This window comes from Mus musculus, chromosome X (genome assembly GCF_000001635.26).
Source record: "Mus musculus strain C57BL/6J chromosome X, GRCm38.p6 C57BL/6J".
Classification (NCBI taxonomy): Eukaryota; Metazoa; Chordata; class Mammalia; order Rodentia; family Muridae; genus Mus; species Mus musculus.
The window spans coordinates 74,221,871-74,249,856 of record NC_000086.7 but is presented as its reverse complement, the minus strand read 5'-3'; the positions used below and the strand labels follow the sequence as shown (position 1 = coordinate 74,249,856).

Genomic DNA, 27,986 nt, shown 5'->3' with positions numbered 1-27,986 from the left:
AAGAAGGCGGGAGGCAGCGGCTCATTCGCGTGGAGGCGCGCAGCGCGCAGCGGACGCCAGTGGAGCTCTGAGGCTTCCGGCGCGGGCGCGAAGAGCTGGGCGCCACCCGGCGGTTAGAGGGACAGCAGGTGAGGGCTCTGTGGTCAGCTCCACGCCAGATAGTCTCCAGATAGTGGATGCAAGGCTCCTGAGCTGGGAAGAGGTCTGGAAAGCGAGAGGCCAAGACCAGGAGCAGGTTGGGTGTGGACTCAGGTCCCAGGCATTGCGTTGGTGTCCAGAGATAGCCTTGCATAGTTTACCACAAACTTATTGTGTCTATGTCCAGGAATCCAGGAACTCGAGCCTATGGGGGGAGTCCTTGAAAAGGGGGCTAGTATCTGAGCGTTTGGCAAGAGATGGGTACAGGCATGGGTGCCCATAAACTGGTCATTGTGTACCTATCCCGGAAAGGTCTTTTAAGACTAGTACCCTGATTAGGATAAGGGTGAGTGACAACTTGGAAGGACACTTTTTAGTCAGTGTCAAACGTGGACACAAGAGAGATGAAACAAGGGTGGATACAAGAGTCCTCTGCTGGTTTGGCTATGGGGAGCTGATTCCAGGGCTGTGGCAGGGGCATGGCCAACTAGATTTTTCAGTCTGGGTTTTGGGTCCTGTCTCAGGTTGGTTATGCTTATGTCATTGACGGCCAGGACATAAGCATCAGCATTCCTAGATACCAAAGTCAGACTGGGGCCAGAAAAAGTGGGTGGAATCCACCCGCAGTCAATTGCAGCTCCAGTTTGGCCAAGGTGTGAGCTCAGGAAATCACTGTTCTCTTCTGCCACACCTGGATTTGCTTTAAGGGAACTGGTCTCACTTTGGGGATTTTCTGTTTCCTTCCCTCCTGGCGCCCCCTGGCTACACAGGTCTAGAAATAGCTCTTCAGGATCCCAGTATAGCTGGTGGGCTTGGGCCTATAGTTCCCTGTGGGAGGGCCTGGTCTGGGGTCTGAGAGGAGTGGGGTGGGGAGGTGGGCGGGGTGTGTCTACCATCCAAGAATCTACTCCAAATAAGGGAAAATATGAAAGAGCTGGATTTTGGCTTCCTGGGGCTGCCTCATCTGGATCTTTGGGATGGAGCGACATCTGGTGGTGGCACTTGTGCACTCTAAGGCTAGGACACCCCCCCCCATTTCCTCTTTTCCCCCTAAATAGCCAAATCATAGGGCTGGAAGCTAGGAAACTCAAGTTCTTTGTGCTCTATTACTATGATTCAGTTTTCCTTGTTCTCTGTACATTAATGAACTCATGTGATCCAGCCAAATGGCATTGAATGAAAAATCATGTATTAATGCAATTCCGTACATGGGGCTTTGCTCTCCAGTAGATCAGGGGGACCAAAAATATTACCCTAATTGTGTCTTGAATAACATGGCTGGAAGTTTCCATTTGGGTTATCCCTGCACAGTTCTGCCATCATGTCCCCCAACTCAACCTTTGGCTCACTTGGTGCAGATATTTATGCAGGTGACTGGAGGTAGAATGGGGGGGAGGGATTCTGTACTGAAAATGTTATTTGACTGGCGATATCATAGACAATCTCAAGATGACTATGCTGAAAGGTTCTGCCCATTGTGATCAAAGCCCTATCATAGCCCTACCACAGGCAATGAAGACACTCCAGGCTGTGGGAGAGTCAACCATATTTGGGCATGACATGTTGGTCAACCCAAGGCCTCTTTCAGCCACTGGTCTTTATCTATCTATCTATCTATCTATCTATCTATCTATCTAATTAATTTTATGTGCATAATTTTGCCTGCATTCATGTCTGTGTGAAGGTGTCATATTCCCTGGAGCTAGAGTTACAGACAGTTGTAAGCTTTCATATGGGTGCTGGGAATTGAATCTGGGTCCTCTGAAAGAGCAGCCACTGCTCTTAACCACAGAGCCATCTCTCCAGCCCCGGCGGCCACTGGTCTTAGAATTGAGAAGTAGGGACAGAAGCCTGTCTTTCTGGAAAAACAATTTAACATTCTGGAGAGGCTTGAAGTACAGAGTAAGTAGATGGAAAAGTCTACCACGGGAAAGACATAGGTAAGATGAATCCCCTTAACTAAAGAGGATGGTTGGGAGTATCCCCTACAGTTTTCTTTTTCTGTATCTTCGCTCCTTTCTGTCCCAGCACAGCATCCTCATCACTATCTCCAGAGAATATCTATCATTAAATTAACTTTTAGTGAGTAGCTTCACACTACTTAGGGAACACACTCAGGCTCCTTAGCAAGCCTTGATGTCTGGTGACTCTCCTTTCTTCAGTAATCTGGGACCCTCTCCCTGAGCCCCTCCACATCTCTAGGGTCACAGCAAGGCTTGGGACTGTTCAGCCAGAGAAGACCTCTCCCCCCAGAATTCCTCAGGGCCCAAGGTAGAACAGTGAGTATGGCAGGTACAAGGTGTACAGATCTACATGCATCACAGGGCAGGCAGGCAGGCAGGCAGGCAGGCGCCCTCTGATTGTGTGCATTGGCATACCCTGGACCTTTGGAAAGCTGCTTGATCCTGTAGTGCTGGTGGCCACTTGGCCCAGTGCTGGCCCCATTTCCTCGCGGATGGAACTAGGCAGTAGAGAAGACGACGGTGGGAATGGGCCTGTGCAGGTGTGCAGGCCAGGGTCATGGAGACTGGGAAGACCAAAGGAGATGGGTAGGGAGTGCCAGGGCTCTGTGGGTGTCTATGTTAGGTGATGAGAGCCCTGTCTGACAGCATACAAAGAGCTCTCAGCAGCGTTAGGCGCTCTGGAAGGGTTCGCTCACAGGATTGCTTTACTCTGCTGTGGATCACACTGTGGCTGAGAACCCTAAGCTCGGGAAGAATAGAGAATGTAGAAGAGGGTACAGGGTCAGGGCGGAGCCCAAGTGATACCGGGACATTATTCGCTCCGCCTTCTGCAGGGACCTTGGGGAAAGAAAGTCCCTTGTAAGGGTGTGCCTGCTGGAGCTGAGCAATTCTGTGACAGAATTGCTCAAGCGTTCCTAGATCTGGGGTCCGTTTCCTGTAGTACTGTAGCGGATGTTGCCAGACCTTTTTGTGCTCTTTGGGGCTCAAAGACCCTTTCTGAAGCAGCGGGGCTGAGTTGCTTTTGGCGGAGTGCAGAGGCAGCTTCGGGGGATGGGGGCGGGGGGCGTTGTGGGGCATTCCAACGGGAGGGGCGAGGTGGGGCGGGCGCGGCCCAGAAGCCCCACCCAGAGGCTCCGCCCCCAAGGAAACTTTGCCTCTGGCTCCGCCTTTCGCATACATTTAAAGGGCTCGCTCTTTCCGCAGTGCAACCTCTGTTCTGTGCCTCGTCGTTCATGCTCGGAGGTGCCTACTGCTTTAATTAAAGGGCCGTCCCATCGGCGAAGCTGCAGCACCGCCCCTCCGTTCCTCGCGCCTCAAAATGAGTAGCTCTCACTCCCGCTGTGGCCAGAGTGCGGCGGTTGCGTCTCCGGGAGGCAGTATCGATTCACGGGACGCGGAGATGCCGGCTACCGAAAAAGACCTAGCAGAAGATGCACCGTGGAAGAAAATTCAGCAGAACACATTCACCCGCTGGTGCAATGAGCACCTTAAGTGCGTAAGCAAGCGCATCGCCAATCTGCAGACGGACCTGAGCGATGGGTTGCGGCTCATCGCGCTGCTCGAGGTACTCAGCCAGAAGAAAATGCACCGCAAGCACAACCAAAGACCCACTTTCCGCCAGATGCAGCTCGAAAATGTGTCGGTGGCGCTTGAATTCCTGGACCGTGAGAGCATCAAGCTCGTGTCCATAGGTGAGGGCACGGGCTACACTGGGGCGCTGAGTGGGTGCGGGCGTGGTCGCAACAAATTCTTCCTTTCTTCTCCTCTAGAGTCTCTCCTAGTTGTCTTCCCTAGCTGCTGCACACAACCAAGGCTACCACTAGGCCCCTTAGCCGCCTTGTTCTTTGAGGTCCTCGAGAACAAAAGGCTGGCCTGGCGAGCATGCGAACCGCTACGCGCCCCCGCCCGCAGCGCCTTGCTGGCCTGCTCCCAGGCTGAGCTCACATCCTCTGTAGGCCGCGCCCCCAACGCTGCACCCGAGGTGGGACAGGCACAGACTAGGCTTCTGCCTCTGAGAGCCGCACCCCATCCCTGGGATACCCATGCTTTCCACCTACAACAATTTTAAAAGTACCCTTCTAGCATTTGGCTGCCTCTGCAGTTCTAAAGTGAAGGTTGTAGCTTGTTCTCCTATTTATGTAGGACTCCCTCAACTTCTTGCCCTGGAACATGCTTCCCCATTGGAGATAGTTCAAATCCCCAGTTTCTTTCTTTCTTTCTTTCTTTTTTTGCTGAACTTGGAGGGGGGCAAAGAGATATACTGCTGGCAAAACTGTACTCCAGGTGTAATGAGTGTGGTTGACTAAAGGCACGAGCACTTGGTTGTTAGCTTTGCTGTCTATCATGGATCAAATTCTTGTTTCATTGTAAACCTTGGTTTTGTACATCTAGAATGCAGAGATTGGTTGAAAGGTGCTCCAATGTGCACAGGGTTTACTGCTAGTCCAGTTCCCAAGTCTTTGAACTGGAGAGGTTGGCATTGGTATTGTCTCTTGCAGGATCCCATGCTTTTCTCAAAGTAGGGGCTGCTCATGGACAGGCACCAGAATTGTTATCTTGGGAATGTGGAACAGGGAGAGTAGAAGAGTGGACCTTTACTCCATAATACAAAGGGTTTTCTATTATCCTTACAACTTTGGAATGGTACATGCTAGTTAAAACAGCGAGGGACCAAGGCCCTTCAGAGAGCAGATTTTAAGTGCTGAGTTTTTTTTTTTTTTTAAATGCTCATAGAGGTGTGCCAGTGGATGTATGAAAACTCACCCCTAGTCCCAGCCTCAGTCTAGCCAGCTGAGTCATTTCTAAGTCTTGGAAGGGGGCAACCGGATGTGGGGAGGCAGGCCACACCCCAGCTCTTTAGGGGGGGTCTCCTCCCTCCTTCTTTCTCCCCTCCTTCTTGTGAGCTGGCTGGAGCAGGCCTAGTTCCCAGAGCTTTGCCATATAAGGCAAAAAAATGTTGGAAAGCAGCAGTGATTAGGGGAGGGAGGGGGCCGGCTGGCCCAGGGGCTGGGGATAAGGGGTGGGATGGGGCGGGGCCATCTTACCAAGCTGCTTCCCAACACTGGGCCCTGATCCTCTCCTCTTGGGAGGGATATGAAGCTGGCATAGCTCACCTAATCAGACCAGGGGAGGGACCAGATGTACCTTACTGGGATGATGGGTCTGTCTTTGTTCTTCCCCTTGGAGACTACTAAGGACCTATGATCTCCTTGGGGGTTTTTGTGATGGGCCTGTGGCTTTGTTTGGTAGGGTAGGATCTTTGTGTCCTTGACTTTTTTTCAACTTCCTTTCCCATCCTCTCTGTATTTTGGAACAATGAAAAACATTCTCGAAGGGCCAGGACCAGTTTGTGAATGGGAAAGATCACTCTGTTTGAGAGGCTCAGATAGCAGTTCTCCAGGTGCTTTCCCACTGCACTGGAATGTTACCTGCTCTCTCAGTGATATCCTAGTTTTCATGACCATTCTCCATTGACTCACTAGATAAACATTCTCTGATTACAGGGAAGTCCTGTAGGGTTTCCAAAGATGAGCCTTAGAAAATGCTACTCACCATAAGCCATCCACCCTTGAGGAGGTTAAAGAGGTGGCTTTGGGTGGGGCTCAGGGGAGTTGCCATAGTGATGGGTGTTTAGGGTGCCCGCCCTAACCACTTCCTTTGTGGTAAGCCTGGTGGCTGCCTGAGACCTAGCCCGTTAGGTGGCAAGTAGGCTGGGTGGTGAGTAGCATCTAAGCAGGTTATGCTGAAACAGCAGGACTTAAGAACACCACCCAAGGCCTCTGCAACAGGGGTTCCCAAGTGCTCTTTGGCACCAAAGGCAGGCTAACCCAGCCTACTAAGGACCTATGGTTTCCTTGGCGGTTCTACTCTTCCTCTTTCAGCTGGGCAATGGGGGCTGTCACCCCAGAAGTTCCCTATAAGCCTCAATGAGTCAGAACTAAACATAGTTCCTTTGACTTGTGGCCCCCTTCCCCAAGCTAGCCCTCTTTTGTTCCACCTCCTATTTACTAGTTTGGGGGTAGAGAGACAAGGAAGTAGCAAAGGGTGGAGCTCGCACCCTTTTACACAAGGATCCTTGCCAACACTTCCTCTGTCTTTTCCCCCACTCTGGAGCAGCAGTTGTATTTCCTAACTACTCTTTGCCAACTTAGCCTTCCTCTTCTTTGGTTCCAACCCAGCTTGAGGTCAGGGGCCCTGTTTCTTGGCCAGTTAGGGCTGAGCCACTTCTCCCAATTCCCATAGATCTCAAGATATTAGGGCAGGTCTTGATCTCAGCAGCTGTACAGCATCCATCTCACTTGCTCTTCCACCCTCCTTCTGGGCTTTGCGGTTTTTGGCAGGGTCCCTTTTATTGGATTGTATTATGTGTCTATGGGAGTCTTTCCCCCCCAAACTCTCCTTTATCACAAAATATTTTCTTACACCATTTAGATGCCCTGGGCAGAGGGTGCCTGATCCACTTTCTACCCCTAGTTGGGAGGGGCCTCTTGTCACCTAATTGATTTGCTGTGCTGCAGACCTAGGTCCCTCCTTGCTGGCCTTCATGAGGGAATACCCTAACTGCAATGCCGCCACGCCTTTTCCCACAGACAGCAAGGCTATTGTGGATGGAAATCTGAAGCTGATCTTAGGCCTCATCTGGACCCTGATCCTGCACTATTCCATCTCAATGCCCATGTGGGATGAGGAAGAGGATGAGGAGGCCAAGAAGCAAACACCCAAGCAGAGGCTTCTAGGCTGGATTCAGAACAAGCTACCACAGCTTCCCATTACCAACTTCAGTCGAGACTGGCAGAGTGGCCGGGCCCTGGGTGCTCTTGTTGATAGCTGTGCCCCAGGTAAGGGAGATCTTGGGCTAAGACTGTCTGGTCAACCTAGAAGGTAGCTCTATAGCCCCAGACTCACAACAAGTTCTTTTCTGTGTTGTAGGCCTATGTCCTGACTGGGACTCCTGGGATGCTAGTAAGCCTGTGAACAATGCACGGGAAGCCATGCAGCAGGCTGATGACTGGCTAGGCATTCCTCAGGTATGCTCCCGGACTGACCCCTGCAGCTAAGGGGTGCTTGGTTAAAGTGAAGAGAGACCCAATGGCTCTTGTCTTCTGTCTGTAACAGGTGATTACCCCAGAAGAAATTGTGGACCCCAATGTAGATGAGCATTCTGTTATGACCTACCTGTCTCAGTTTCCCAAGGCCAAGCTGAAGCCAGGGGCTCCTCTTCGGCCCAAACTGAACCCGAAGAAAGCCCGAGCCTATGGGCCAGGTGAGGGGGCCTGGTCAGTGGCATTCCAAGGGGCTGAGCACTTATATCCGGTCCATGGGACAGTATTCTCTTTCATTTTGGGTCCTAAGAGGTCTTGAGGAAGATGAATGGATCAAAACCTGGTTAAAAATGGTGCCTTGGCAAGGGAATACTAGTAAGTTCCTTAAGTCATACTGGCTTGTAGGAAGCTTCTTGATTGAAGGAGAAGAACCTCACGTATGAAGGATGACCTCGTGTACTGCTATTCTATAATTGGAGATGAAGCAGTCAGGATTGTGCAGGTGCAAGGGGTTAGGAAAGTACAGCAAACCAGATTTTTCAGAGAACAGGCATGGGCCTGTCTTGGTGGCAATAGCCCATATAGCATGGATCTGAGGCCCGGCTCAATGCTGGGTTTACATTGAACAAATCTACCTGATTGGATTGTACCTAGCTGGGGGAGGGGCACTGAGCCTGCAGAGGGATAGGGTCTCTAATGCTGTGTCCATAACCCTTTAGGGTCTGGGAACCAGGGTATAGAGGTGAGAGGGTAGCCCTACTAGTTGGTTCATGGCTTTCTCATCTTCTGACAGGCATCGAGCCTACAGGCAATATGGTGAAGAAGAGAGCAGAATTCACTGTGGAGACCCGAAGTGCTGGACAGGGAGAAGTGCTTGTATATGTGGAGGACCCAGCTGGACACCAGGAAGAGGTAGGATTATCCATTAGCAGGGCAGGATTCTGTTATGCCCCCTTTTAAAGGGGTTGCTCTTAACACTCTTCCCATTACAGGCAAAAGTGACTGCCAATAATGACAAGAACCGTACTTTCTCTGTCTGGTATGTCCCTGAAGTGACAGGGACTCATAAGGTGAGTCCTTGGCTGAGAAGGAAGCTGGTGGCCATGGGTAGTTGGTGAAGGGCCCCTTACCTCACTCTCACAGCCTGCCCCTTCTGGGAACAGGTGACTGTGCTCTTTGCTGGCCAACATATTGCCAAGAGCCCCTTTGAGGTGTATGTGGACAAGTCACAGGGTGATGCCAGCAAAGTGACTGCCCAGGGCCCTGGTCTGGAGCCCAGTGGCAATATTGCCAACAAGACTACCTACTTTGAGATCTTCACTGCAGGTGAGGGGAGACAGCCCAGGCCCAGCCAGCCATGGGGGAGAGCTGTGCTGGGGTCCTAGAGCTGAGTCTGTGCCTTGGGACAGGAGCTGGCATGGGTGAGGTGGAAGTTGTCATCCAGGACCCTACAGGACAGAAAGGCACAGTGGAACCTCAGCTGGAGGCCAGGGGTGACAGCACCTATCGCTGTAGCTATCAGCCCACCATGGAGGGTGTCCATACAGTACATGTCACCTTCGCCGGTGTTCCCATCCCTCGTAGCCCCTACACTGTCACTGTTGGCCAAGGTAGGCCTGCCCATGAGTGTTCTTCTACTGTGGTACTATGGCCTGGGGCTCTAGGGAGGGAGTTGGCAACTGGGACTGTCCCACTGAAGCCCATGTTTGGGAGCCCCAGTTTCTGAGCTTCCACTGTTTGGGCAAGCACTATCTTTCCTTTCCCATATTGGAGCCCTTTTGCTCTCCTTCCTCTCTTTGCCCCTCTTCGTCTCTTTTCTCCATGCTTTTACCTTCGGAAGAGCTCGCTCCAGCTGTCTAGAAACCTGCTGCTCTCTGCTCTACCTGCAGGGTCAACGGTACTTGGATCTACCTTTCTCTTGGTGGGGAGGACTGGGTAGGGGTATTGGGGTTAGTGTCAAGCAGGTGGGAAAAAGCCTGTCATGTCTTTGCTTTGGGTACAGGTTCTAGACCCATTTAAGTTTTTTCTTGCATGTGCTTCACCAGCTTGTGGTCCTAAACTCTGAGGAACCTTCCAATCCTAATGGCCTGGTTTTCTGGGTAGCAAGGGAGGGGATACCCAGCCCCAGTTCCCCACAACTCAGCTGGCTTATTTGCCCACAGCCTGTAACCCAGCTGCCTGCCGGGCTATTGGTAGAGGCCTTCAGCCCAAGGGTGTTCGAGTGAAGGAAACAGCCGACTTCAAGGTGTACACAAAGGGCGCTGGCAGTGGGGAGCTAAAGGTCACTGTAAAGGGTCCCAGTAAGTTTATCTGGTGGGGTGGTGGGTGATAGACCTCAGGTCATGGTTGGACAAGCAGGCCTAAGTTCTTCCTTGCTTTTGCAGAGGGTGAGGAGCGTGTAAAGCAGAAGGACTTAGGGGATGGTGTGTATGGCTTTGAATATTACCCTACAATCCCTGGCACATACACTGTCACCATCACATGGGGTGGCCAGAACATTGGTCGAAGGTAAGCTCCCTCCACTATTCATCATGTTCTGAGCCCTACCATCTATCTGGTGAGGGGCCAGTGGCTGTTGGGCATAGGGCAGTGGCTCTTGGTGTTTACCTGTGTGGTACTCTTGCCTGCAGTCCGTTTGAGGTGAAGGTAGGCACTGAGTGTGGCAATCAGAAAGTTCGGGCATGGGGTCCTGGCCTGGAAGGAGGCATTGTTGGCAAGTCAGCAGACTTCGTAGTAGAGGCCATTGGTGATGATGTGGGCACCTTGGGTAAGTTGGAGGCTTCAGAGTGGGTACCTGGACTAGAGGGTGGCAAGGGCAGCCTATCCCAAGACTCCAGAGCACCAATAGAACTGATGGCTGTTGTCAGGTTTCTCTGTGGAAGGTCCATCACAGGCAAAGATTGAATGTGACGACAAGGGTGATGGCTCCTGTGATGTGCGCTATTGGCCCCAGGAGGCTGGCGAGTATGCTGTTCATGTGCTGTGTAACAGTGAGGATATCCGTCTCAGTCCTTTCATGGCTGACATCCGTGAGGCACCCCAGGATTTTCACCCAGACAGGGTAAAGTGCACACAAAACTGACCTGAGCCTGGCCTTCTGCTTTTGCTTGGGAAGGCTTATAGTGGTGGGCGTTATCTCATCTTGCCAGCAAGGCTGAGGTCACGAGCTCAGACCCTGGCTGGTATTCCTAGACAATGCTTTTACTATGTGTTACTTACCCCTGTCTGACTTTGGTGGCCTTACCTTGGTCTTCTTTCTTACTAGGTGAAGGCACGTGGGCCTGGATTGGAGAAGACTGGTGTGGCTGTCAACAAGCCAGCAGAGTTCACAGTTGATGCCAAGCATGCTGGGAAGGCTCCTCTTCGAGTTCAAGTTCAGGTGGGATGCCTACTCATGTTGGGGATAGGACTGATAGACTCCTAGGACTGGGTGCTGACTAACAGAATGCTTGCTTTTGCCTGCCTTACAGGACAATGAGGGCTGCTCTGTGGAAGCGACAGTCAAGGACAATGGCAATGGTACTTACAGCTGTTCTTATGTGCCCAGAAAGCCAGTGAAGCACACAGCCATGGTTTCTTGGGGAGGTGTCAGCATCCCCAACAGTCCTTTCCGGGTAAGTCATCCCAGAGCTCCTTTGTTCATATATTAGTTTTAACAAGATTAAGCTTGCATATCAATACAGTTTTCCCATTTATAGTGGACTTGACTTTTAGTACATTCACAGAGTAGTTGGCAGCCATCACTATAGTCTAGGATATTTTCATCATCTCCAAGGAAACTCCTACCCTTCCCATTTCCCTTCCTCTAGCCTCTGGCAACCACTGATTTATGGATTTGCCTTTTTGGGGCCTTTCATATAGATGTGTGTGTGTGTGTGTGTGTGTGTGTGTGTGTGTGTTACACGGTGTGACCTTTTTAGTTTGTGGTTTTTCTTGTTTGTTTGTTTGTTTGTTTGTTTTGAGAAAGGATCTCACCATGTAGACCAAGATGTCCTGGAAAACTCTCTGTAGACCAGGCTGGCCTTGAACTCACAGATCTACCTGCTTTTGTCTCCTGAGTGCTGGGATTAAAGGTGTGCACTACCATGCTCGTTGTATGACTTGTTTTTTTTCACTGAGTGTCATGAGAAGGTTTTTCAACATTGTAGCATGTCAGTGCTTCATACCTTTTTAATGGCTGAATAATTTTTCAATCAAATTGTGTGAATGGAAAACACTATGTCTATTTTGTGGATATGTGAGGTGTTACTTTTGGGCTATATGAATAGTTGGTAGGAACATATGGGTGTTTGTGTGGACCTAGGTGCTCAGTTTTCTAGAAGCAGAATTACAGTATCATGTGCTCACTTTTACCTGTTTGAGGAACTGCCAGTTGTTCCAAGGCAGCAGCAATATTTGCTGTCTACCACCAGTGGCTGAAGCGAGCCTCTTAGCTCCTCTGCTACAGGCTTGTCCTGTCTTTTCACTTTCCCCTATATCCTACAGGTGAATGTGGGAGCTGGCAGCCATCCAAACAAAGTCAAGGTGTATGGTCCAGGAGTGGCCAAGACTGGGCTCAAGGCCCATGAACCTACCTACTTTACTGTGGATTGTACTGAAGCTGGCCAGGGTAAGGCCTATCCTTGAATGGGATGACAGGTATGCAGGCTGTCTCCACAAAGTCCCAGCCTCCTCTTACCCCACTTCTCAATGACAGGAGATGTCAGCATTGGTATCAAGTGTGCCCCTGGAGTAGTGGGCCCCACTGAGGCTGATATTGACTTTGATATCATCCGCAATGACAATGACACCTTCACTGTAAAATACACACCCTGTGGGGCTGGCAGCTATACCATCATGGTCCTTTTTGCTGACCAGGTAGGTGTTACTGCTCCTAGTTCCTAGACTGCCAAGTGCTAGGATGCTGCTCTCCTTAGCTGTTTTTCTCCCATCACTTACAGGCCACACCCACCAGCCCCATCAGAGTCAAAGTGGAGCCTTCTCATGATGCCAGCAAGGTGAAGGCTGAGGGTCCTGGCCTAAATCGCACTGGTAAGGATGAGTGTACTATAGAAGGTTGAGTGGAACCAAGGATAGGGAACTCAGAGTAGGGTGCCTCTATTTTGTTGTTTTATCTCCTCAGGTGTTGAACTTGGCAAACCCACCCATTTCACAGTCAATGCTAAAACTGCTGGGAAAGGCAAGCTGGATGTCCAATTCTCAGGACTGGCTAAGGGAGATGCAGTACGGGATGTGGACATCATTGACCACCATGATAATACCTACACAGTCAAGTACATTCCTGTGCAGCAGGTAGCTATCTCTATCCTCCTTATATGGTATGCTAGGTAGGCTCCTGCAAGGGGTTTCTAATTTCTCACCTGAGAAGGGGTCTGAGGAGCAAATATCACATACTTGTTCAAGCTGGACATCTGTAGGCCAAAGATACCGGGGTTACTAATTAGTGACCTCTGTCCTTCTGTACCCATTTAAGGGCCCAGTAGGTGTCAATGTCACTTATGGAGGAGATCACATCCCCAAGAGTCCATTTTCAGTGGGAGTATCTCCAAGCCTGGATCTCAGCAAAATCAAGGTGTCTGGCCTTGGTGACAGTAAGTAGTTGCTATAATTGCCATTGCCATTGAAGACCAGTCAACCCCATCCCGCTTAGTCTTGCCTGGAGCTGCATGAATGATGTTTTTTCCCTCTGCTTTCATCATTGCAACAGAAGTGGACGTTGGCAAAGATCAAGAGTTCACAGTAAAGTCAAAGGGTGCAGGTGGTCAAGGCAAAGTAGCATCCAAGATTGTGAGTCCCTCAGGTGCAGCGGTACCCTGCAAGGTAGAGCCAGGCCTGGGAGCTGACAACAGCGTGGTACGTTTTGTGCCCCGTGAAGAGGGGCCCTATGAGGTGGAAGTGACCTATGATGGTGTGCCTGTACCTGGCAGTCCCTTTCCACTAGAAGCTGTGGCCCCCACCAAACCCAGCAAGGTAATTAGGTTTGGGAGTCTATAAGGAGAAGACCATCCTTCCCTTCCCTTCCCTTCCCTTCCCTTCCCTTCCCTCCCCTCCCCTCCCCTCCCCTCCCCTCCCCTCCCCTCCCCTCCCCTCCCCTCCCCTTCCTTTCTTTTGAAGCTGTAAGGTGAAGATCCTTCCTTCCTTCCTTCCTCCCTCCCTTCCTCCCTCCCTCCCTCCCTCCCTCCCTTCCTTCCTCCCTCCCTCTCTCTCTCTCTTTCCTCCCTCCCTCTCTCCCTCCCTCCCTCCCTCCCTCCCTCCCTCCCTCCCTCCCTCCCTCCCTTCCTCCCTCCCTTCCTTCCTTCCTTCCTTCCTTCCTTCCTTCCTTCCTTCCAGCCCTGGGTATCTTGGAACTCACTCTATAGACCTGGTATGATTGAGCAGGTGATCTATTAGGCAGCCTATTCCTTTCATGTCTCTGGGTAAGGAAGAAACCTAGGGCAAAAGGAGACAGATGAAAGGTTGGGCTGATAGATGCTTCTGATTTCTTCCTTCCCTCAGGTGAAGGCGTTTGGACCAGGGCTACAGGGGGGCAATGCAGGCTCCCCTGCCCGCTTCACCATTGATACAAAGGGTGCTGGCACTGGTGGCCTGGGCCTGACAGTGGAAGGCCCCTGTGAAGCACAGCTTGAGTGCCTAGACAACGGGGATGGTACATGCTCTGTGTCTTATGTACCCACTGAGCCTGGGGACTACAACATCAACATCCTTTTTGCTGACACCCACATTCCTGGATCCCCATTCAAGGCCCATGTGGCTCCTTGTTTTGATGCATCCAAGGTGAAGTGCTCAGGCCCTGGGCTGGAGCGGGCTACTGCTGGTGAGGTAGGGCAGTTCCAAGTGGACTGTTCAAGTGCTGGCAGTGCTGAGTTGACGATTGAGATCTGCTCTGAGGCAGGACTGCCAGCTGAAGTATACATTCAAGACCATGGTGATGGCACACACACCATTACCTATATTCCTCTCTGTCCTGGGGCTTACACTGTTACCATCAAGTATGGCGGCCAGCCTGTGCCCAACTTCCCCAGCAAGCTACAGGTGGAACCTGCTGTAGATACCTCAGGTGTACAGTGCTATGGGCCTGGGATTGAAGGTCAAGGTAAGGAGGCCCGCTGTAGGGGGGTTGGCTAGCAGTTACAGGGTGCAAAGAGTCCTGTAGCCACAGCCTCCTCACTATGGCCTTTTCCAGGTGTCTTCCGAGAGGCAACCACTGAGTTCAGTGTGGATGCCCGGGCTCTTACACAGACTGGAGGGCCACATGTCAAGGCTCGAGTGGCCAACCCCTCAGGCAATCTGACAGATACCTATGTGCAAGACTGTGGGGATGGCACATACAAAGTGGAATACACTCCATATGAGGAAGGTATGAATGTACTGGGGATACCTTAGGCAGAGCAGGGAGTAAGTGGAGCAGCCTAGTTATTCCTGACCTGCCCTGTCCTTCAGGAGTACACTCTGTGGATGTGACTTATGATGGCAGCCCTGTGCCCAGCAGCCCCTTCCAGGTGCCTGTAACAGAGGGCTGTGACCCCTCCCGGGTGCGTGTCCATGGACCAGGCATCCAAAGTGGTACCACCAACAAACCCAACAAGTTCACAGTAGAAACCAGGTGAGTGAGACACTGAAGATGCATGGGCAAGCAGTGAGTAAGCTTGGGAACCCCAAGTAATGACAGACTGTCTGTTTGTACCAGGGGAGCTGGCACAGGTGGCCTGGGCTTGGCTGTTGAGGGTCCCTCAGAGGCCAAGATGTCTTGTATGGATAATAAAGATGGCAGCTGCTCAGTAGAATACATCCCCTATGAAGCTGGAACCTATAGCCTTAATGTCACTTATGGTGGTCACCAAGTGCCAGGTGAGGAGATGATGACAAGGATAGAACTAGGACTCTCTGCTATATTCACAGTGTCTTACATAGCTATTATCCTTCTGTATCGACCCCCAGGTAGTCCCTTCAAGGTCCCTGTACATGATGTGACAGATGCATCTAAAGTCAAGTGTTCTGGACCTGGCCTAAGCCCAGGCATGGTCCGTGCCAACCTCCCTCAGTCCTTTCAGGTGGACACAAGCAAAGCTGGAGTTGCCCCACTGCAGGTCAAAGTGCAGGGGCCCAAAGGTAAGACTTCACATACTGGTAACAGGGAGTTATGAAAACATAGGTTTTTTTTAGGCCTAGTATCATATGGACTAGCACAGATAGTAGAAGGGTTTCAGATAACCACAAAACCAGGCAGAACCCTAGAGAAGGTATAATGGATGGGACTTGGTCACTGAATAGATATGGCAAGAGGGAGGGCCTAAGGAATTCCTGGAATTGGGTAGTTAAAAACATAAGGTCTAGTCTTTGGGTCTAGCCTTAGTCCTTCAGGGAGAGGGAGTTGGGAGTGGGTACAAAGAGCCAACCTAAGGTTCTGTTCTTCGGACTGGGGCTAGGCCTGGTGGAGCCAGTGGATGTAGTGGACAATGCTGATGGTACTCAGACTGTCAACTATGTGCCCAGCCGAGAAGGGTCCTATAGCATTTCTGTGCTGTATGGTGAAGAAGAAGTGCCACGGAGGTAAGAAGCAGAGTTCACTTGCTTGTTGGGGGCAGGCTAGGTACTTAAGCTTGTCTGATGGTTTATAACACCCTAATCTCACAGCCCCTTCAAGGTCAAGGTGCTGCCTACACATGATGCCAGTAAGGTGAAGGCCAGTGGACCTGGACTCAACACCACTGGTGTACCTGCTAGCCTGCCTGTGGAGTTCACCATTGATGCCAAGGATGCTGGGGAGGGTCTGTTGGCTGTCCAGATTACGGTGAGCTTCCTGACTTCCTGGTCTGTAGGGAGGAGAGGCAAGGAACCAGCTCTGAGCAGCTGGAATGTAGGGCTACAGATAGGCAGGCAGCTCAGTTTTGCTAACTAGTCTGCTTGGAGCTGTACTCTAAGGAGAGGGCCTCTGCTTATGTAACATTAGGATGTATAGCAGTTTTCTTCAAGTTGAAAGAAACAAGCTTCCCCAAACACACAGTCATTGCTATTAAGCATGGTACCAAAACCTGTAGTGCTTCAGATTCTCCACATGCAGTATTCTCACAGGACAGGTATAATGTTGCAACACTGAGATCTTTCATGTAAGCTCCTAGTGCCACTAGGATAGGCCTAGGACTGAGCCTGGGCACCAAACTGCTCTCTGATCTCTTGTCATGTCAGGGAATGCTAGATGTTTGGGGAGCTTCCGGTCTGGTCTCTACCAGACAGGCAGCCACTGGGGCCATGGGGGGTTGAGGGTCCCAGAAGCTATTTCCCTGTTATACCAGTACTTGGTGTTTTTATGGCCTGAGATAGTTCAGGTCTTGCTGGGCTTGGACCAACCTCCTCACCTTTGCTTTGCCACACAGGATCCTGAAGGCAAGCCCAAGAAGACACACATTCAAGATAATCATGATGGCACATACACGGTGGCTTATGTGCCAGATGTGCCAGGCCGGTACACAATCCTCATCAAGTATGGTGGTGATGAGATTCCCTTTTCCCCGTACCGTGTCCGGGCTGTGCCCACTGGGGATGCCAGCAAGTGCACAGTCACAGGTGAGCCAGCCCACCGTCGGCCATGGTGTTGCTTGGCACGGGGCTTGGGTGTGCCTGTGTGCAAGGGCTCGCTGCTTGGGGCGGCGTGTGGGAGTGGGGGCCGCCCCCTTGAGTGACTCACCTGACCTTTCTCCTTGCTCTCTGCCCTCTCACCTCAGTGTCAATCGGAGGTCACGGGCTAGGTAAGCTGCTTGCTGGGGCCACTCCCAATGCCCCTACTGCCCAGAGAGGCAGTTTCCTTTCCTCTTCATTGCTAATTCATTCCCAGGACAGTTCCAGCTGCAGCTCTAGGCAAGGACAGAGTTGGGGAGGCTGTGAAGACAAGGCCGTGGGCTGGAGGGTCAGGGCCCAGGGAGGTTTCTGGAGCTAAGCATGAGCGCTCTGGTTCTCCCCTCTCTGGGCCTCCATTTCCCCATCTGAGAACTTGGGTTGCAGCTGAGAGCTTTGGGGTGAAGTATATCCTAGGAGGCACCTCAATGGGGATTTTGGGGTCTGGGGATCTTGGCACCCCAGGGAAGCACCTGGGGATGGGCAGCAGGTGCTTCCTTCTCACAAGGGCTCCTGTATGGGCTCCTGCATGGGCTCAGGGGACAAGGTGGTTTCCTCCACCCACTGGGAGTCTAGCCCTTGTCAGATCCACAGACTTCCATCCCCGCCTCCCAGGGGCCTCTGTGTCCTGGGCTGGGGGAGGTGCATGAGTGGGTGGGGCTGGGTGGTGGTACAGTAGTGCCAGTGTCAACTGCTTGGGTGGCCAGCATGGCAGGGCCTGGCCCAGCCTCAGAGCTCCAAAGTGCATTCTGCGACCAATCTTTTTTCCTTCTTTCTTCCCATTCCCCCAGCAATGATGTTAGACAGTCCCTATCAGGCAGGTTTGTCTGCCCTAAGACAAAGACATCCTAGGAATACTGATATGAGACTACAACTACTTGCAGACTTCTGAAGGCTATCAGACAGGCATTTGGGTAGATGGCCAAGGACAGGATTTAAGATAGCTAGGTTTTTGTGGCAAAGGCTAGATTATTTTGTAGAATAGTTTATGGGGTTGAAGATGGCATATATGTGTACACAGGGGAGGACAGAATTAGGCCAGGAACTTGGAGTGGCCTCAATTTTCTTGGCCATTATGTGTGGAATGGAGTCAGGGCGCCCAGCCAGGGAACTTAAATCATCTTTGGGTAAGCCAGAAGGTTGTCTTGGGCCCGGTCAGTGGCTATTGGGACATTAAGCAGTAGCCCAATTAGCAGGTGTACTTTGAGGATGCTATGGTCAAGACTTGCTGATCACCTGGAGCTTGGGTACAGAAATGAGAAATCAAGAAGCTTTCAGAAGGCCCAAATCATTAGCTAGATGATACAGGGCAGGCATAAAGGAAGTTCATGGCAGCATGGGCAGCAGGCAACTAGGGTAATAGCTGAAGTTGCTATCTGAGTCTCATGTAGCCAGTGTGAGACCAAGGTCGAAAAGGGGGCTTGGTGGCAGGCTGGCAAGGGGGCCCCTTAAACTTGGTCCTCATATAAGTTTGGTGTTCCTAGCTGCTTTCCTTGTGGGAGGCTGGGCTGCAGGGGTGCTCTGGCTGCCAGGCCTTACAATCCACAGCTCCCAAGCCTCCACAGCTGAGCCCCAGATCATAACATTACTGTCCTTTCTCTTTTCTTGGGCACTATGGGGCCCTAGAGGCTGCTCAGATGCTCTACCCTTGCAACCCTGCAGTGGTGGCTTGGGACTCCTGTCTCCTGTTCCTTGGGTGCTGCCACTGCTTTGCCAAGCCTGCTGTGATGCACTGCTAACCCTTCTACTTCCCTGCTGCTTGCTCTTGCCTGTGCCAGGCTGTGCTATGCTGCCTCTCATTGCAAGCCTCTGGTTGAGCAAGCGTTCTCAGTTGTCAGGAGACTCCAGTTTCACCTTCAGGCCTCGGGGTTGGGTAGGGAGGAAAGTTTCACATCCCCCACACTGCAGCAGGACTCTGCCTCACTTCATCCACACATAGCACTGGGGCCCAGGGCCAGACCACGGGTGTAGGTAGCCATGGGCCTGGCCAGAGTGCCGGTATAAGTTAGCATAGGCCATGATACCAGCTGAGGCTGAGTTGGCAGAGGAGGTAGCAGTAAATGCTTGTGCTGGGATTGGATGGTCCCTTACTTGTCTTCCCAGGTATCTGGGTACCACTTGTTGGTCTTCTCTCATAAAGGGGCTTGAGGTGGTCAGGAGAATCCTTCCTGCCTTCTGAGAAACCACTCACCATCGTAGCTTGGGGTATGGGTTGGGCTAGAGATTGGGGCTGGCTGTGCTTGGTTGTAGCAGTAAGAGGCCTGGATGGGTAGCAAGCTGATGGGGGTAGCCAAAATGTTCGGCTCACCTGCTGGCTCCCCTCTGGGGATTCACTCTGCTTTACCAGGTGCTGGCATTGGCCCCACCATCCAGATTGGGGAGGAGACGGTGATTACTGTGGACACAAAAGCAGCAGGCAAAGGCAAAGTGACTTGTACTGTGTGCACACCTGATGGCTCAGAGGTAGACGTGGACGTGGTGGAGAATGAGGATGGCACCTTTGACATCTTCTACACAGCTCCCCAACCGGGCAAATATGTCATCTGTGTGCGCTTCGGTGGCGAGCATGTGCCCAACAGCCCCTTCCAAGTTACAGTGAGAAGAGGCCAAGGATGGGTGGGCAGGGAGATCTGGGAAAGTCCTAGCCTGTCCTTCCAGGTCCCTTTGTGACAACAGTCTCCAACCCTCTCACTTTGCCCCACAGGCTTTGGCTGGGGACCAACCAACAGTGCAGACCCCATTAAGGTCTCAGCAGCTGGCTCCACAGTATAACTATCCTCAGGGTAGCCAGCAAACCTGGGTAAGGCCTGGGCCTGGTCTATTATTCAATTTGTCTAACCCATAGGGACACTTGAAGCTGGCCACCTGGATGTCTCATGTGGCCCTGAGAAACCCCATATCTTCTCATAGCCCCTCACCTGATTCTTCTGTCTCTATTGCAGATTCCAGAGAGGCCCATGGTGGGCGTTAATGGGCTGGATGTGACCAGCCTGAGGCCCTTTGATCTTGTCATCCCCTTCACTATCAAGAAGGGGGAGATCACTGGTGAGTGAGGGCTAGGAAGAAACTTGGAAACTAGTGATGGCCAGGGTGTTCCAATCTCCTGGCCTGACATTGAAACCACTGCTCTGTAGGGGAAGTTCGAATGCCCTCAGGCAAGGTGGCCCAGCCTTCCATTACTGATAACAAAGATGGCACTGTTACTGTACGTTACTCACCCAGTGAAGCTGGCCTGCATGAAATGGACATTCGCTATGACAATATGCATATCCCAGGTGGGTGTATTGCCTCTTGTCCACTCCATCCTAGGCCCGTGTTGCTATCATCTCAGGAAGAACAGGCTAGGGCTGGGTTATAGGTCAGTTAGTAGAGCCTAGCATGCATCAGGCTCTGAATAAACTAGGTATCATGGCACATGCCTGTAATCATAGCCCTCGAGGCAGGAGGATCAGTGGTTCAAGGTCATCCTTAGCTTCATAGTAAGTTCAAAGCCAGCCAGAGAAACATAAAGACCCTGTTTCAAAAACAGAACCAAAATGACTAACAAATGAATGAGTCTGGTATTCCATGTGGCTTCTATTCTGGTCTCAGGAAGCCCTCTGCAGTTCTATGTTGATTATGTCAACTGTGGCCACATCACTGCTTATGGTCCTGGCCTTACCCATGGAGTGGTCAACAAACCTGCCACCTTCACTGTCAACACCAAGGATGCAGGAGAGGGTAAGGAGACGCTCTAGGTTTGACCTGCCCAAGTTGTCCTCCATTGGCTGAGAACTGTATGTGGGAGATGATCCTGAATGGTGTTTTCTACCTTACCTTCATGCTGAGCCATCAAGTCAACTCACCCACAAAGGTTCAGCAATGTGTCTCTGGGCACAGTTCTCACTCTTATCTGTGATATTTTTCAGGGGGCTTGTCTCTGGCCATTGAGGGTCCATCTAAAGCAGAAATCAGTTGCACTGACAACCAGGATGGAACATGCAGTGTCTCTTACCTGCCTGTACTGCCTGGTGACTATAGCATCCTAGTTAAGTACAATGATCAACACATCCCAGGCAGTCCCTTTACTGCCAGAGTAACAGGTACGGAGCATCGGGAGTAATGACAGGAACAGGTGGCATGAGGTCACAGTCTCTTTGGGCTGGATCTATAGTGGCTGATGGCTTGCACCCTTACCAGGTGACGATTCCATGCGTATGTCCCACCTAAAGGTGGGTTCTGCTGCTGATATCCCCATCAATATCTCAGAAACAGACCTTAGCCTACTCACAGCCACTGTGGTGCCACCTTCGGGTCGAGAGGAACCCTGTCTGCTGAAACGTTTGCGAAATGGCCACGTGGGTAAGAGGTCAAGAGGGAGCAAAAGTTTCTGTGAAAGAGGGAAAGCCAGGTGTGGTGACTGCCCATAGTCCTAATACTTGGGAGGTGTAAGTAGAAGAATCAGGGGAACCAATCATTGGCTACATAATGAGTTAAAGTCATTTTAGCCTGTAATAAATACCCTGTGTTCAGACAAAGGGAGCAAGGAAGAAGATTGTGGGCCCACATCTTGTTGATAGCCCTATCCTGTGCCTAGGGATTTCCTTCGTGCCCAAGGAGACAGGGGAGCACCTGGTACATGTGAAGAAGAATGGCCAGCATGTGGCAAGCAGTCCCATCCCAGTAGTGATCAGCCAGTCGGAGATAGGTGATGCCAGCCGTGTGAGGGTCTCTGGTCAAGGTCTTCATGAAGGTCATACCTTTGAGCCTGCAGAGTTTATTATTGACACCAGAGATGCAGGTAGGCAGTGTGGTCTGCTAGTTGGGGCAATACAGCTAGCTTTCCTTGGCATTCTGGCTTATAGCTGCTATCTATTTCCCAGGCTACGGTGGGCTTAGTCTGTCCATTGAGGGCCCTAGCAAAGTAGACATCAACACAGAGGATCTGGAGGATGGCACATGCAGGGTCACCTACTGTCCCACAGAGCCTGGAAACTACATTATAAACATCAAATTTGCTGACCAGCATGTGCCTGGTGAGTGTGGCAGCCATACCCCTTACCTGTGGTTTGGCAGCATTGCTAGTCACACACCTCAGTGCCCACCTGTAACTTGTGCATAGTATGGATTGTACTTTTTTCCTACAGGCAGTCCCTTTTCTGTGAAGGTGACAGGTGAGGGCCGGGTGAAAGAGAGTATCACACGCAGGCGACGTGCCCCTTCTGTGGCCAATATTGGCAGTCATTGTGACCTCAGCCTGAAGATTCCTGGTAGGGAAAAGATCAGGAGGGTTTCTGGGGCAACCCTAAGCATAAGTAGAGAGACAGGGCCCTCCCTGCTCACCAAGCTATCTTCTATTTGTAGAAATTAGCATCCAAGATATGACAGCCCAGGTGACCAGCCCATCAGGCAAGACCCATGAGGCAGAGATCGTAGAAGGAGAGAACCATACTTACTGTATCCGATTTGTGCCTGCTGAGATGGGAATGCATACAGTCAGTGTCAAGTACAAGGGCCAGCATGTACCTGGGAGCCCCTTCCAGTTCACTGTGGGGCCTCTGGGGGAAGGGGGTGCTCACAAGGTCCGTGCTGGAGGCCCTGGCCTAGAGAGGGCTGAAGTTGGAGTGCCAGGTAGGTGTACTTGTCTAATTCTTGCTATCCTAGGTGGGCCTAGGTGGGTGTTTGTAGGAAGTAGCCAGCAGGCATGTTGATCTTGGCTTTGCTTAGACTTGGCTGAGGCTGGGAACCAGTCCTCTGCTCCATGAGCACACACTGCTTTCCCACAGCGGAGTTCGGCATTTGGACTAGGGAAGCTGGCGCTGGAGGCCTGGCCATTGCTGTTGAAGGCCCCAGCAAGGCTGAGATCTCTTTCGAGGACCGAAAGGATGGCTCCTGTGGTGTGGCCTACGTAGTTCAGGAGCCAGGTATTGGAAACAGAAATGGCTGGGGTAGGGGGAGGTAGGACCTGAGTGTGGGTATGTTGAACCCAGGTGTTACATAGTCTCCACTTGGTTCTTATTCTCCATCGTAAGGTTCCAGGGACAACCAAGGGGACTGTGGGAGGGAGGCAAGAGGCCTTTCCTAGGCTAGCCTTTGGGGATATGTGGCACCTCCAGGTATAGCCTTATGTTCTCTTCCTTTCCAGGTGACTATGAGGTCTCAGTCAAGTTCAACGAGGAGCACATACCTGATAGCCCCTTCGTGGTGCCTGTGGCTTCTCCGTCTGGTGACGCCCGCCGCCTTACTGTTTCTAGTCTTCAGGTGAGGCACTGAGAGAAACTGCCCATCTGGGGCTCCTGGGCCCGGCCAGACCAGAGTCACCATAGCAAGCAGGTCTTGGCCCTGGGCTGAGTGCCTACGCAGAAATAATTCTGGATGGTAGGCTTCTGCTCTGGCCGGGTACAGCCCACGCTTGAGGTTGGCAGGAAGTACCCTGCCCACCGCGTGGAGTTTTTCTCGTGTCTCAGGTCTAAAGGCTTTGAACAGAACCCTGTGCCCATTGAGCACCAGGGCTGAGGTTTAAAGAGGGACAGCCTGTTAGAGCTGAGTGCTACCTACAGGGTGGGCCACCTTGCCTTTCTGCTACCTGGGTGTGTGATTGTGGAGAACATGTTTAGGAGATAGGAGGTTGGGGGTATGCCTGTGGCTTGCTGCCCTCACAGATCAATGGCTCTCCCTCTTTAAACCATGTTGGACACCAGATGGGTAAGTGACTCTGTCGGTCTTCTGCTCTCCCATTTGCCCTGGTTCTATACATCCTGTCTAACCACATCTGCTATGCTTCCAGGAGTCAGGGTTAAAGGTCAACCAGCCAGCATCTTTTGCAGTCAGTCTGAATGGAGCCAAGGGGGCAATTGATGCCAAGGTGCACAGCCCCTCAGGAGCTCTGGAGGAGTGCTATGTCACAGAGATTGACCAAGGTGAGGCTCTATCCCTGCCTATTCATCCAACCATTTGACCTAGCTGACTAGAAGTAGGCTAATGTAGTGATTCAAAAGTGGGCTCCTCAGCTAAAAAACCCTTCCCAGATTGACAAGCACCCAGGAAGATAATGGCTTTCCATCATGGCCACTAGGAAGAACACCTTACACCAGTGTCATACATGAGAAAGACATAAAAACAGAGACAGAGAGATAGTCAATCCCTGGGGCTAGAGAAATGGCAATTCTATTGAAGCACACTAGTTTCACTAGTTTCCCTTTCCCCCAAGTCCATGACCTGAAGCAGATTCCTCCCCATCTCTAAGCCTGCTGCTTTGTACACTGCTACAGTACACTCTCTAAGGAAACAGTAAGGCAGGCATTTTGCTTGTTATTCCAAAAGACTTACAAGTAGACTTCTTAGGTATTGATAGCCTTAGTCTCAGGATGTATGTTATTGGATGAATACCTAGAATAATTCTGGAAGCAGAGGGATCTCCATTGAGCAGCTGGATTCCTGCTAGTGGCAAGAGAAGTGAAGGGGATGTTAACCAATTCTGTTCCTTTCAGATAGTATTTTCAAGTTGCATACAAAAAAGTACCCCAAATCCCTTACCTGCATTTCAGATAAGTATGCTGTGCGTTTCATCCCACGAGAGAATGGCATCTACTTGATTGATGTCAAGTTCAATGGTACTCACATTCCTGGAAGTCCCTTCAAGATCCGAGTTGGGGAGCCTGGGCATGGAGGGGACCCAGGCTTAGTGTCCGCCTATGGAGCAGGCCTGGAAGGTGGTGTCACAGGTAGGTTTATGGGTACAGCTCTGAGTGTAGATGTATAGCCCCAGCACCAGGAAGCATGTGGAAGTATCAAGGCTGTGCTGGGTAGCTGAATGCAAGGAAGCCAGTGAGATAGATTCTGCCTGACCTTCTATTTTCCCAGGGAGCCCAGCAGAGTTTATTGTGAACACAAGCAATGCAGGAGCTGGTGCCCTTTCGGTTACCATTGATGGCCCCTCCAAGGTGAAGATGGATTGCCAGGAGTGCCCCGAGGGCTATCGTGTCACCTATACCCCCATGGCACCTGGCAGCTACCTCATCTCCATCAAGTATGGTGGCCCCTATCACATTGGTGGAAGTCCCTTTAAAGCCAAGGTCACAGGTGAGCCTTAGGCTAAGCTGTTGGTGGCCACCCAATGCCTTGATACTTGAGCAGCTTCTTAGTCTCACCCATTCTGTTTTGTAGGTCCTCGTCTTGTAAGCAACCACAGCCTCCATGAGACATCATCTGTGTTTGTGGACTCTTTGACTAAAGTTGCCACGGTTCCCCAGCATGCAACCTCAGGCCCAGGTCCTGCTGATGTCAGCAAGGTAGTAGCCAAAGGCCTGGGGCTAAGCAAGGCTTATGTAGGCCAGAAGAGCAACTTCACAGTAGATTGCAGCAAAGCAGGTGAGTAGCCCTATTTTTAGCTTCTGGAAGTGCAAAGCCATAAATAACAGGATGGTCAGCATGTAGGAAGTACAGGAACTGCCTTTAGGGGTATGATTATTGCTTTTAGAGCTACCTTCTATTTGGGCCTTCGTACTTTCCTTTCTACCCTTCAAGAAAATGTCCTGGAGTGGGGCTGCTGAAAAGGTGGCTCAGCAGTTTTCAGAGGACTGGGGTTCAAGTCACAGCACCCACATGGCAGCTCACAACTGTCTGTAATTCCAGTTTCATGGGATCTGTTGTAGAAATTATTTAATCCCTACTGTTTTACCCAGGGTTTCTACCCCACCTTAGATTAGTTCTCAGATTAAAAACACACATGATCTTTATATTTACAGTAAGCCTTAAACAATACAAGAGCTTGGCAGATACTACTCTCTATGTTGTTAGAATTTATTTTCCTATGGATAACCCCAAGTTATTACTTACTATGTTTCATTTGGGTTGCTCTTAACTCCAATTGGGCAGCTCTCAGGGCCCTTGACTCCAGCTCATGGTGGCTTCTCCTTCCTCCTCTATTTTCTTACACAGATATACATGCAGGCAAAACACCAATGTCCTGGAGGAGCTGTAATTTATCCTCTGGTGGTCTGGGTGGCAAGGCTGGGGTATGAGATGCTTGCTTGGGAATGTTAATAATCAGGCAAGGAACAGAATGTGGAATAGTGAGAAGGGCTCAGAGCAATTATAGACAAAGAAAGGATCTAAGGCCACTGAGACCTATTCCTGCCTTAGGTAACAACATGCTGCTGGTGGGCGTGCATGGCCCAAGGACACCCTGTGAAGAGATCCTGGTGAAACACATGGGCAGCCGCCTCTATAGTGTCTCTTACCTGCTCAAGGACAAAGGGGAGTACACACTGGTGGTCAAGTGGGGTGATGAGCATATCCCAGGCAGCCCATACCGCATTATGGTACCCTGAGCCTGCCACCTAAGTTGGCACCTGTGCCAGCTAGAAGCTCCCATGGCAATGAGCATCCCCACACCTGTCCTATTCCCAAGAAGCCCCATTTTCCTTTCCTGAGCCCTGGACCCTCCCTTCCCTGGATCACTCTGGCCGCTCTTCACTGCATTCGCCCTTGCCCTGCACTGTGTTCACCTGTCTCTGGGCTTTCACTTGGGCAGAGGGAGCCATTTGGTGGCAGAGCATGTCTTCTTTGGTTCTGGGAGGTGGAAGTCCTATGTACAACCACCTTCTAGTTCTCTTTCCCAGCCAAGAGGAATAAAATTTTGCTTCCGTTGTCCTGTGAATGTAGCTTTCATGGAAGGAGTAATGGAAGGCCAAACTAGCAAGGGCACCAACAAGGCAAAAAACATAGGCCATGGGACCTCTGAGTAGCACAGTTTGTACTTGATCTTTTGCTTCACAGAGGGGGATATACGGTGTGCCTAGAATGGCATATGGGATCAAGCAGTCAAAATGTAGGGCATGAAGATTCGTTGCTAGCTTGTTGGTGATCCCTAATAGTGAACAGTCTTTGAAATAGCATCAGGGCATAGCCATTTCTTACATATCATGAACATGATACCAGCGCTTTTATTTATTTTAGGTTTTTTTTTTCCAGACAGGGTCTCATTATGTAGCCTTGAATAGACTGGAACTCATTGGGTAGGTCAAGCTGGCCTCAAACTCACAGAGGTGGTCTCTGCCTCCCAAGTGCTGGGATTAAAGGGTGAACCACCATGCCTGGCTTGCTATGAACCCTTTAAATAAGACACCATTACAAATTCCCCTTCCCACAACAGGGTAGATATCTTGTCTATCAGTGAAGGGGGTGGTGGTACCCACTCTTGAGGTAAGCACACTACTCTGGTCCTAGGTATTCTTAATGGACCTATCTCTATCTTTAAATGGGACTTGTCATTGCGCCTCCTTGCTATAAGTAAGTACAGTGGATCAATAACTCCTTTCTGCACCATTAGGTCCTTTAGAGGCAAAATTAATGTCCTAAGGCCCAGCTCCCAATGAAACCTGCAAATGGCTAGGATATCTCCTTGAAACTGATCAAGCCATAGGCATGTCTCTTAGGTTCAGTGCCATGACTTAACTCATCTGTAGGTGAGGGCCAGGAAGGGTCATAATCTTCTCTCAGCTCCTAGTACTTGATTACTTGCCATGGCCTATGCTGAAATTCTGCCAGGTAAGACTTCAAAGGACTTTGCCAAAGCTTAGGCATTTAAGAACACAAGGGAGAAAGGACTGTATTACTGAGCTAATAGTTCAGTCCCATGACTCTGGAAGATTCTGCAACCTGCAACACTGGTACCAGGTAGAAACAGATATACATTGGATCTTCACTTTGTGAATCTGCCAGTCACATAAGGAAGACACTGGCGAGGAGACCGGCAGAGGCAACTAGATAAAAGTCCTTCCCTTAGTCCATTGGTATTATTGTTGTTCAACAGCCAGGATAGAGAGGAGGGGCCAACACTCTGGGAGCCTTCAGAAGCTGCCCACCTGCACAGGGGACAAAAGGTAGCAAAGGCAAGTCCAAAGAGGCACAGCTCTAACAGAGGAGGAATGAGACAGCTTCCCCTTCTACATAGCTAGGATTCTGCACCCTGGACACCCATGCCCTGAAATCACCCAGAGCCTCTTACCCAGTCCTGGCACCAGTTCTGCCTACACAGGCTCCCCTTCACATCCTCTTCTCAAGCCAATGCCTGGCAAAGTTACTCAGGGGAGTCACTGTCCAAGGCTGAGTTGGGTTAAGCAGGGGTCCCTGTCTCCTTGCCTCTAAATCCTATACAGGGTGCTAAGACACCTGGGCTGTAGGGGTGGTGGTGAGCAGAAGACGTCTGACTGCGGATGGGACAGGCTTCTGAGTATACCCGGTCAGA

At 51.0% G+C, this 27,986-nt stretch overlaps 1 protein-coding gene across 5 annotated transcripts; it reads left to right on the top strand.

Moving 5' to 3' along the window:
• The first annotated feature begins 2 nt into the window (after positions 1–2).
• On the top strand, positions 3–26,396 carry Flna (filamin, alpha). Of its 5 annotated transcripts, none has more exons than XM_006527911.4 (48): positions 3–128; positions 3,306–3,793; positions 6,692–6,940; positions 7,032–7,129; positions 7,218–7,365; positions 7,938–8,056; positions 8,137–8,214; positions 8,308–8,470; positions 8,554–8,754; positions 9,307–9,444; positions 9,529–9,652; positions 9,775–9,911; positions 10,012–10,205; positions 10,410–10,523; positions 10,615–10,758; positions 11,630–11,753; positions 11,841–12,001; positions 12,085–12,175; positions 12,267–12,436; positions 12,618–12,735; positions 12,852–13,114; positions 13,640–14,237; positions 14,328–14,501; positions 14,585–14,747; positions 14,832–14,992; positions 15,083–15,253; positions 15,571–15,694; positions 15,779–15,935; positions 16,519–16,708; positions 16,867–16,890; positions 19,104–19,351; positions 19,461–19,556; positions 19,699–19,801; positions 19,891–20,031; positions 20,348–20,476; positions 20,665–20,838; positions 20,936–21,097; positions 21,333–21,536; positions 21,619–21,771; positions 21,883–22,005; positions 22,100–22,366; positions 22,522–22,659; positions 22,881–22,996; positions 23,523–23,655; positions 24,283–24,459; positions 24,599–24,817; positions 24,902–25,105; positions 25,880–26,396. In XM_006527911.4, exons 2-48 carry the CDS (start codon positions 3,421–3,423, stop codon positions 26,065–26,067), a joined length of 7,944 nt encoding a protein of 2,647 aa, XP_006527974.1. In that variant the 5' UTR covers positions 3–128; positions 3,306–3,420; the 3' UTR covers positions 26,068–26,396. The 5 variants fall into 5 exon arrangements, with proteins under 5 accessions (XP_006527974.1, XP_011245851.1, NP_001277350.1 ...); XM_017318433.2 differs by lacking the exon at positions 3–128 and adding an exon at positions 8,985–9,041 and having other exon boundaries at positions 3,400–3,793; XM_011247549.3 differs by lacking the exon at positions 16,867–16,890.
• The last annotated feature ends 1,590 nt before the right edge of the window (positions 26,397–27,986 follow it).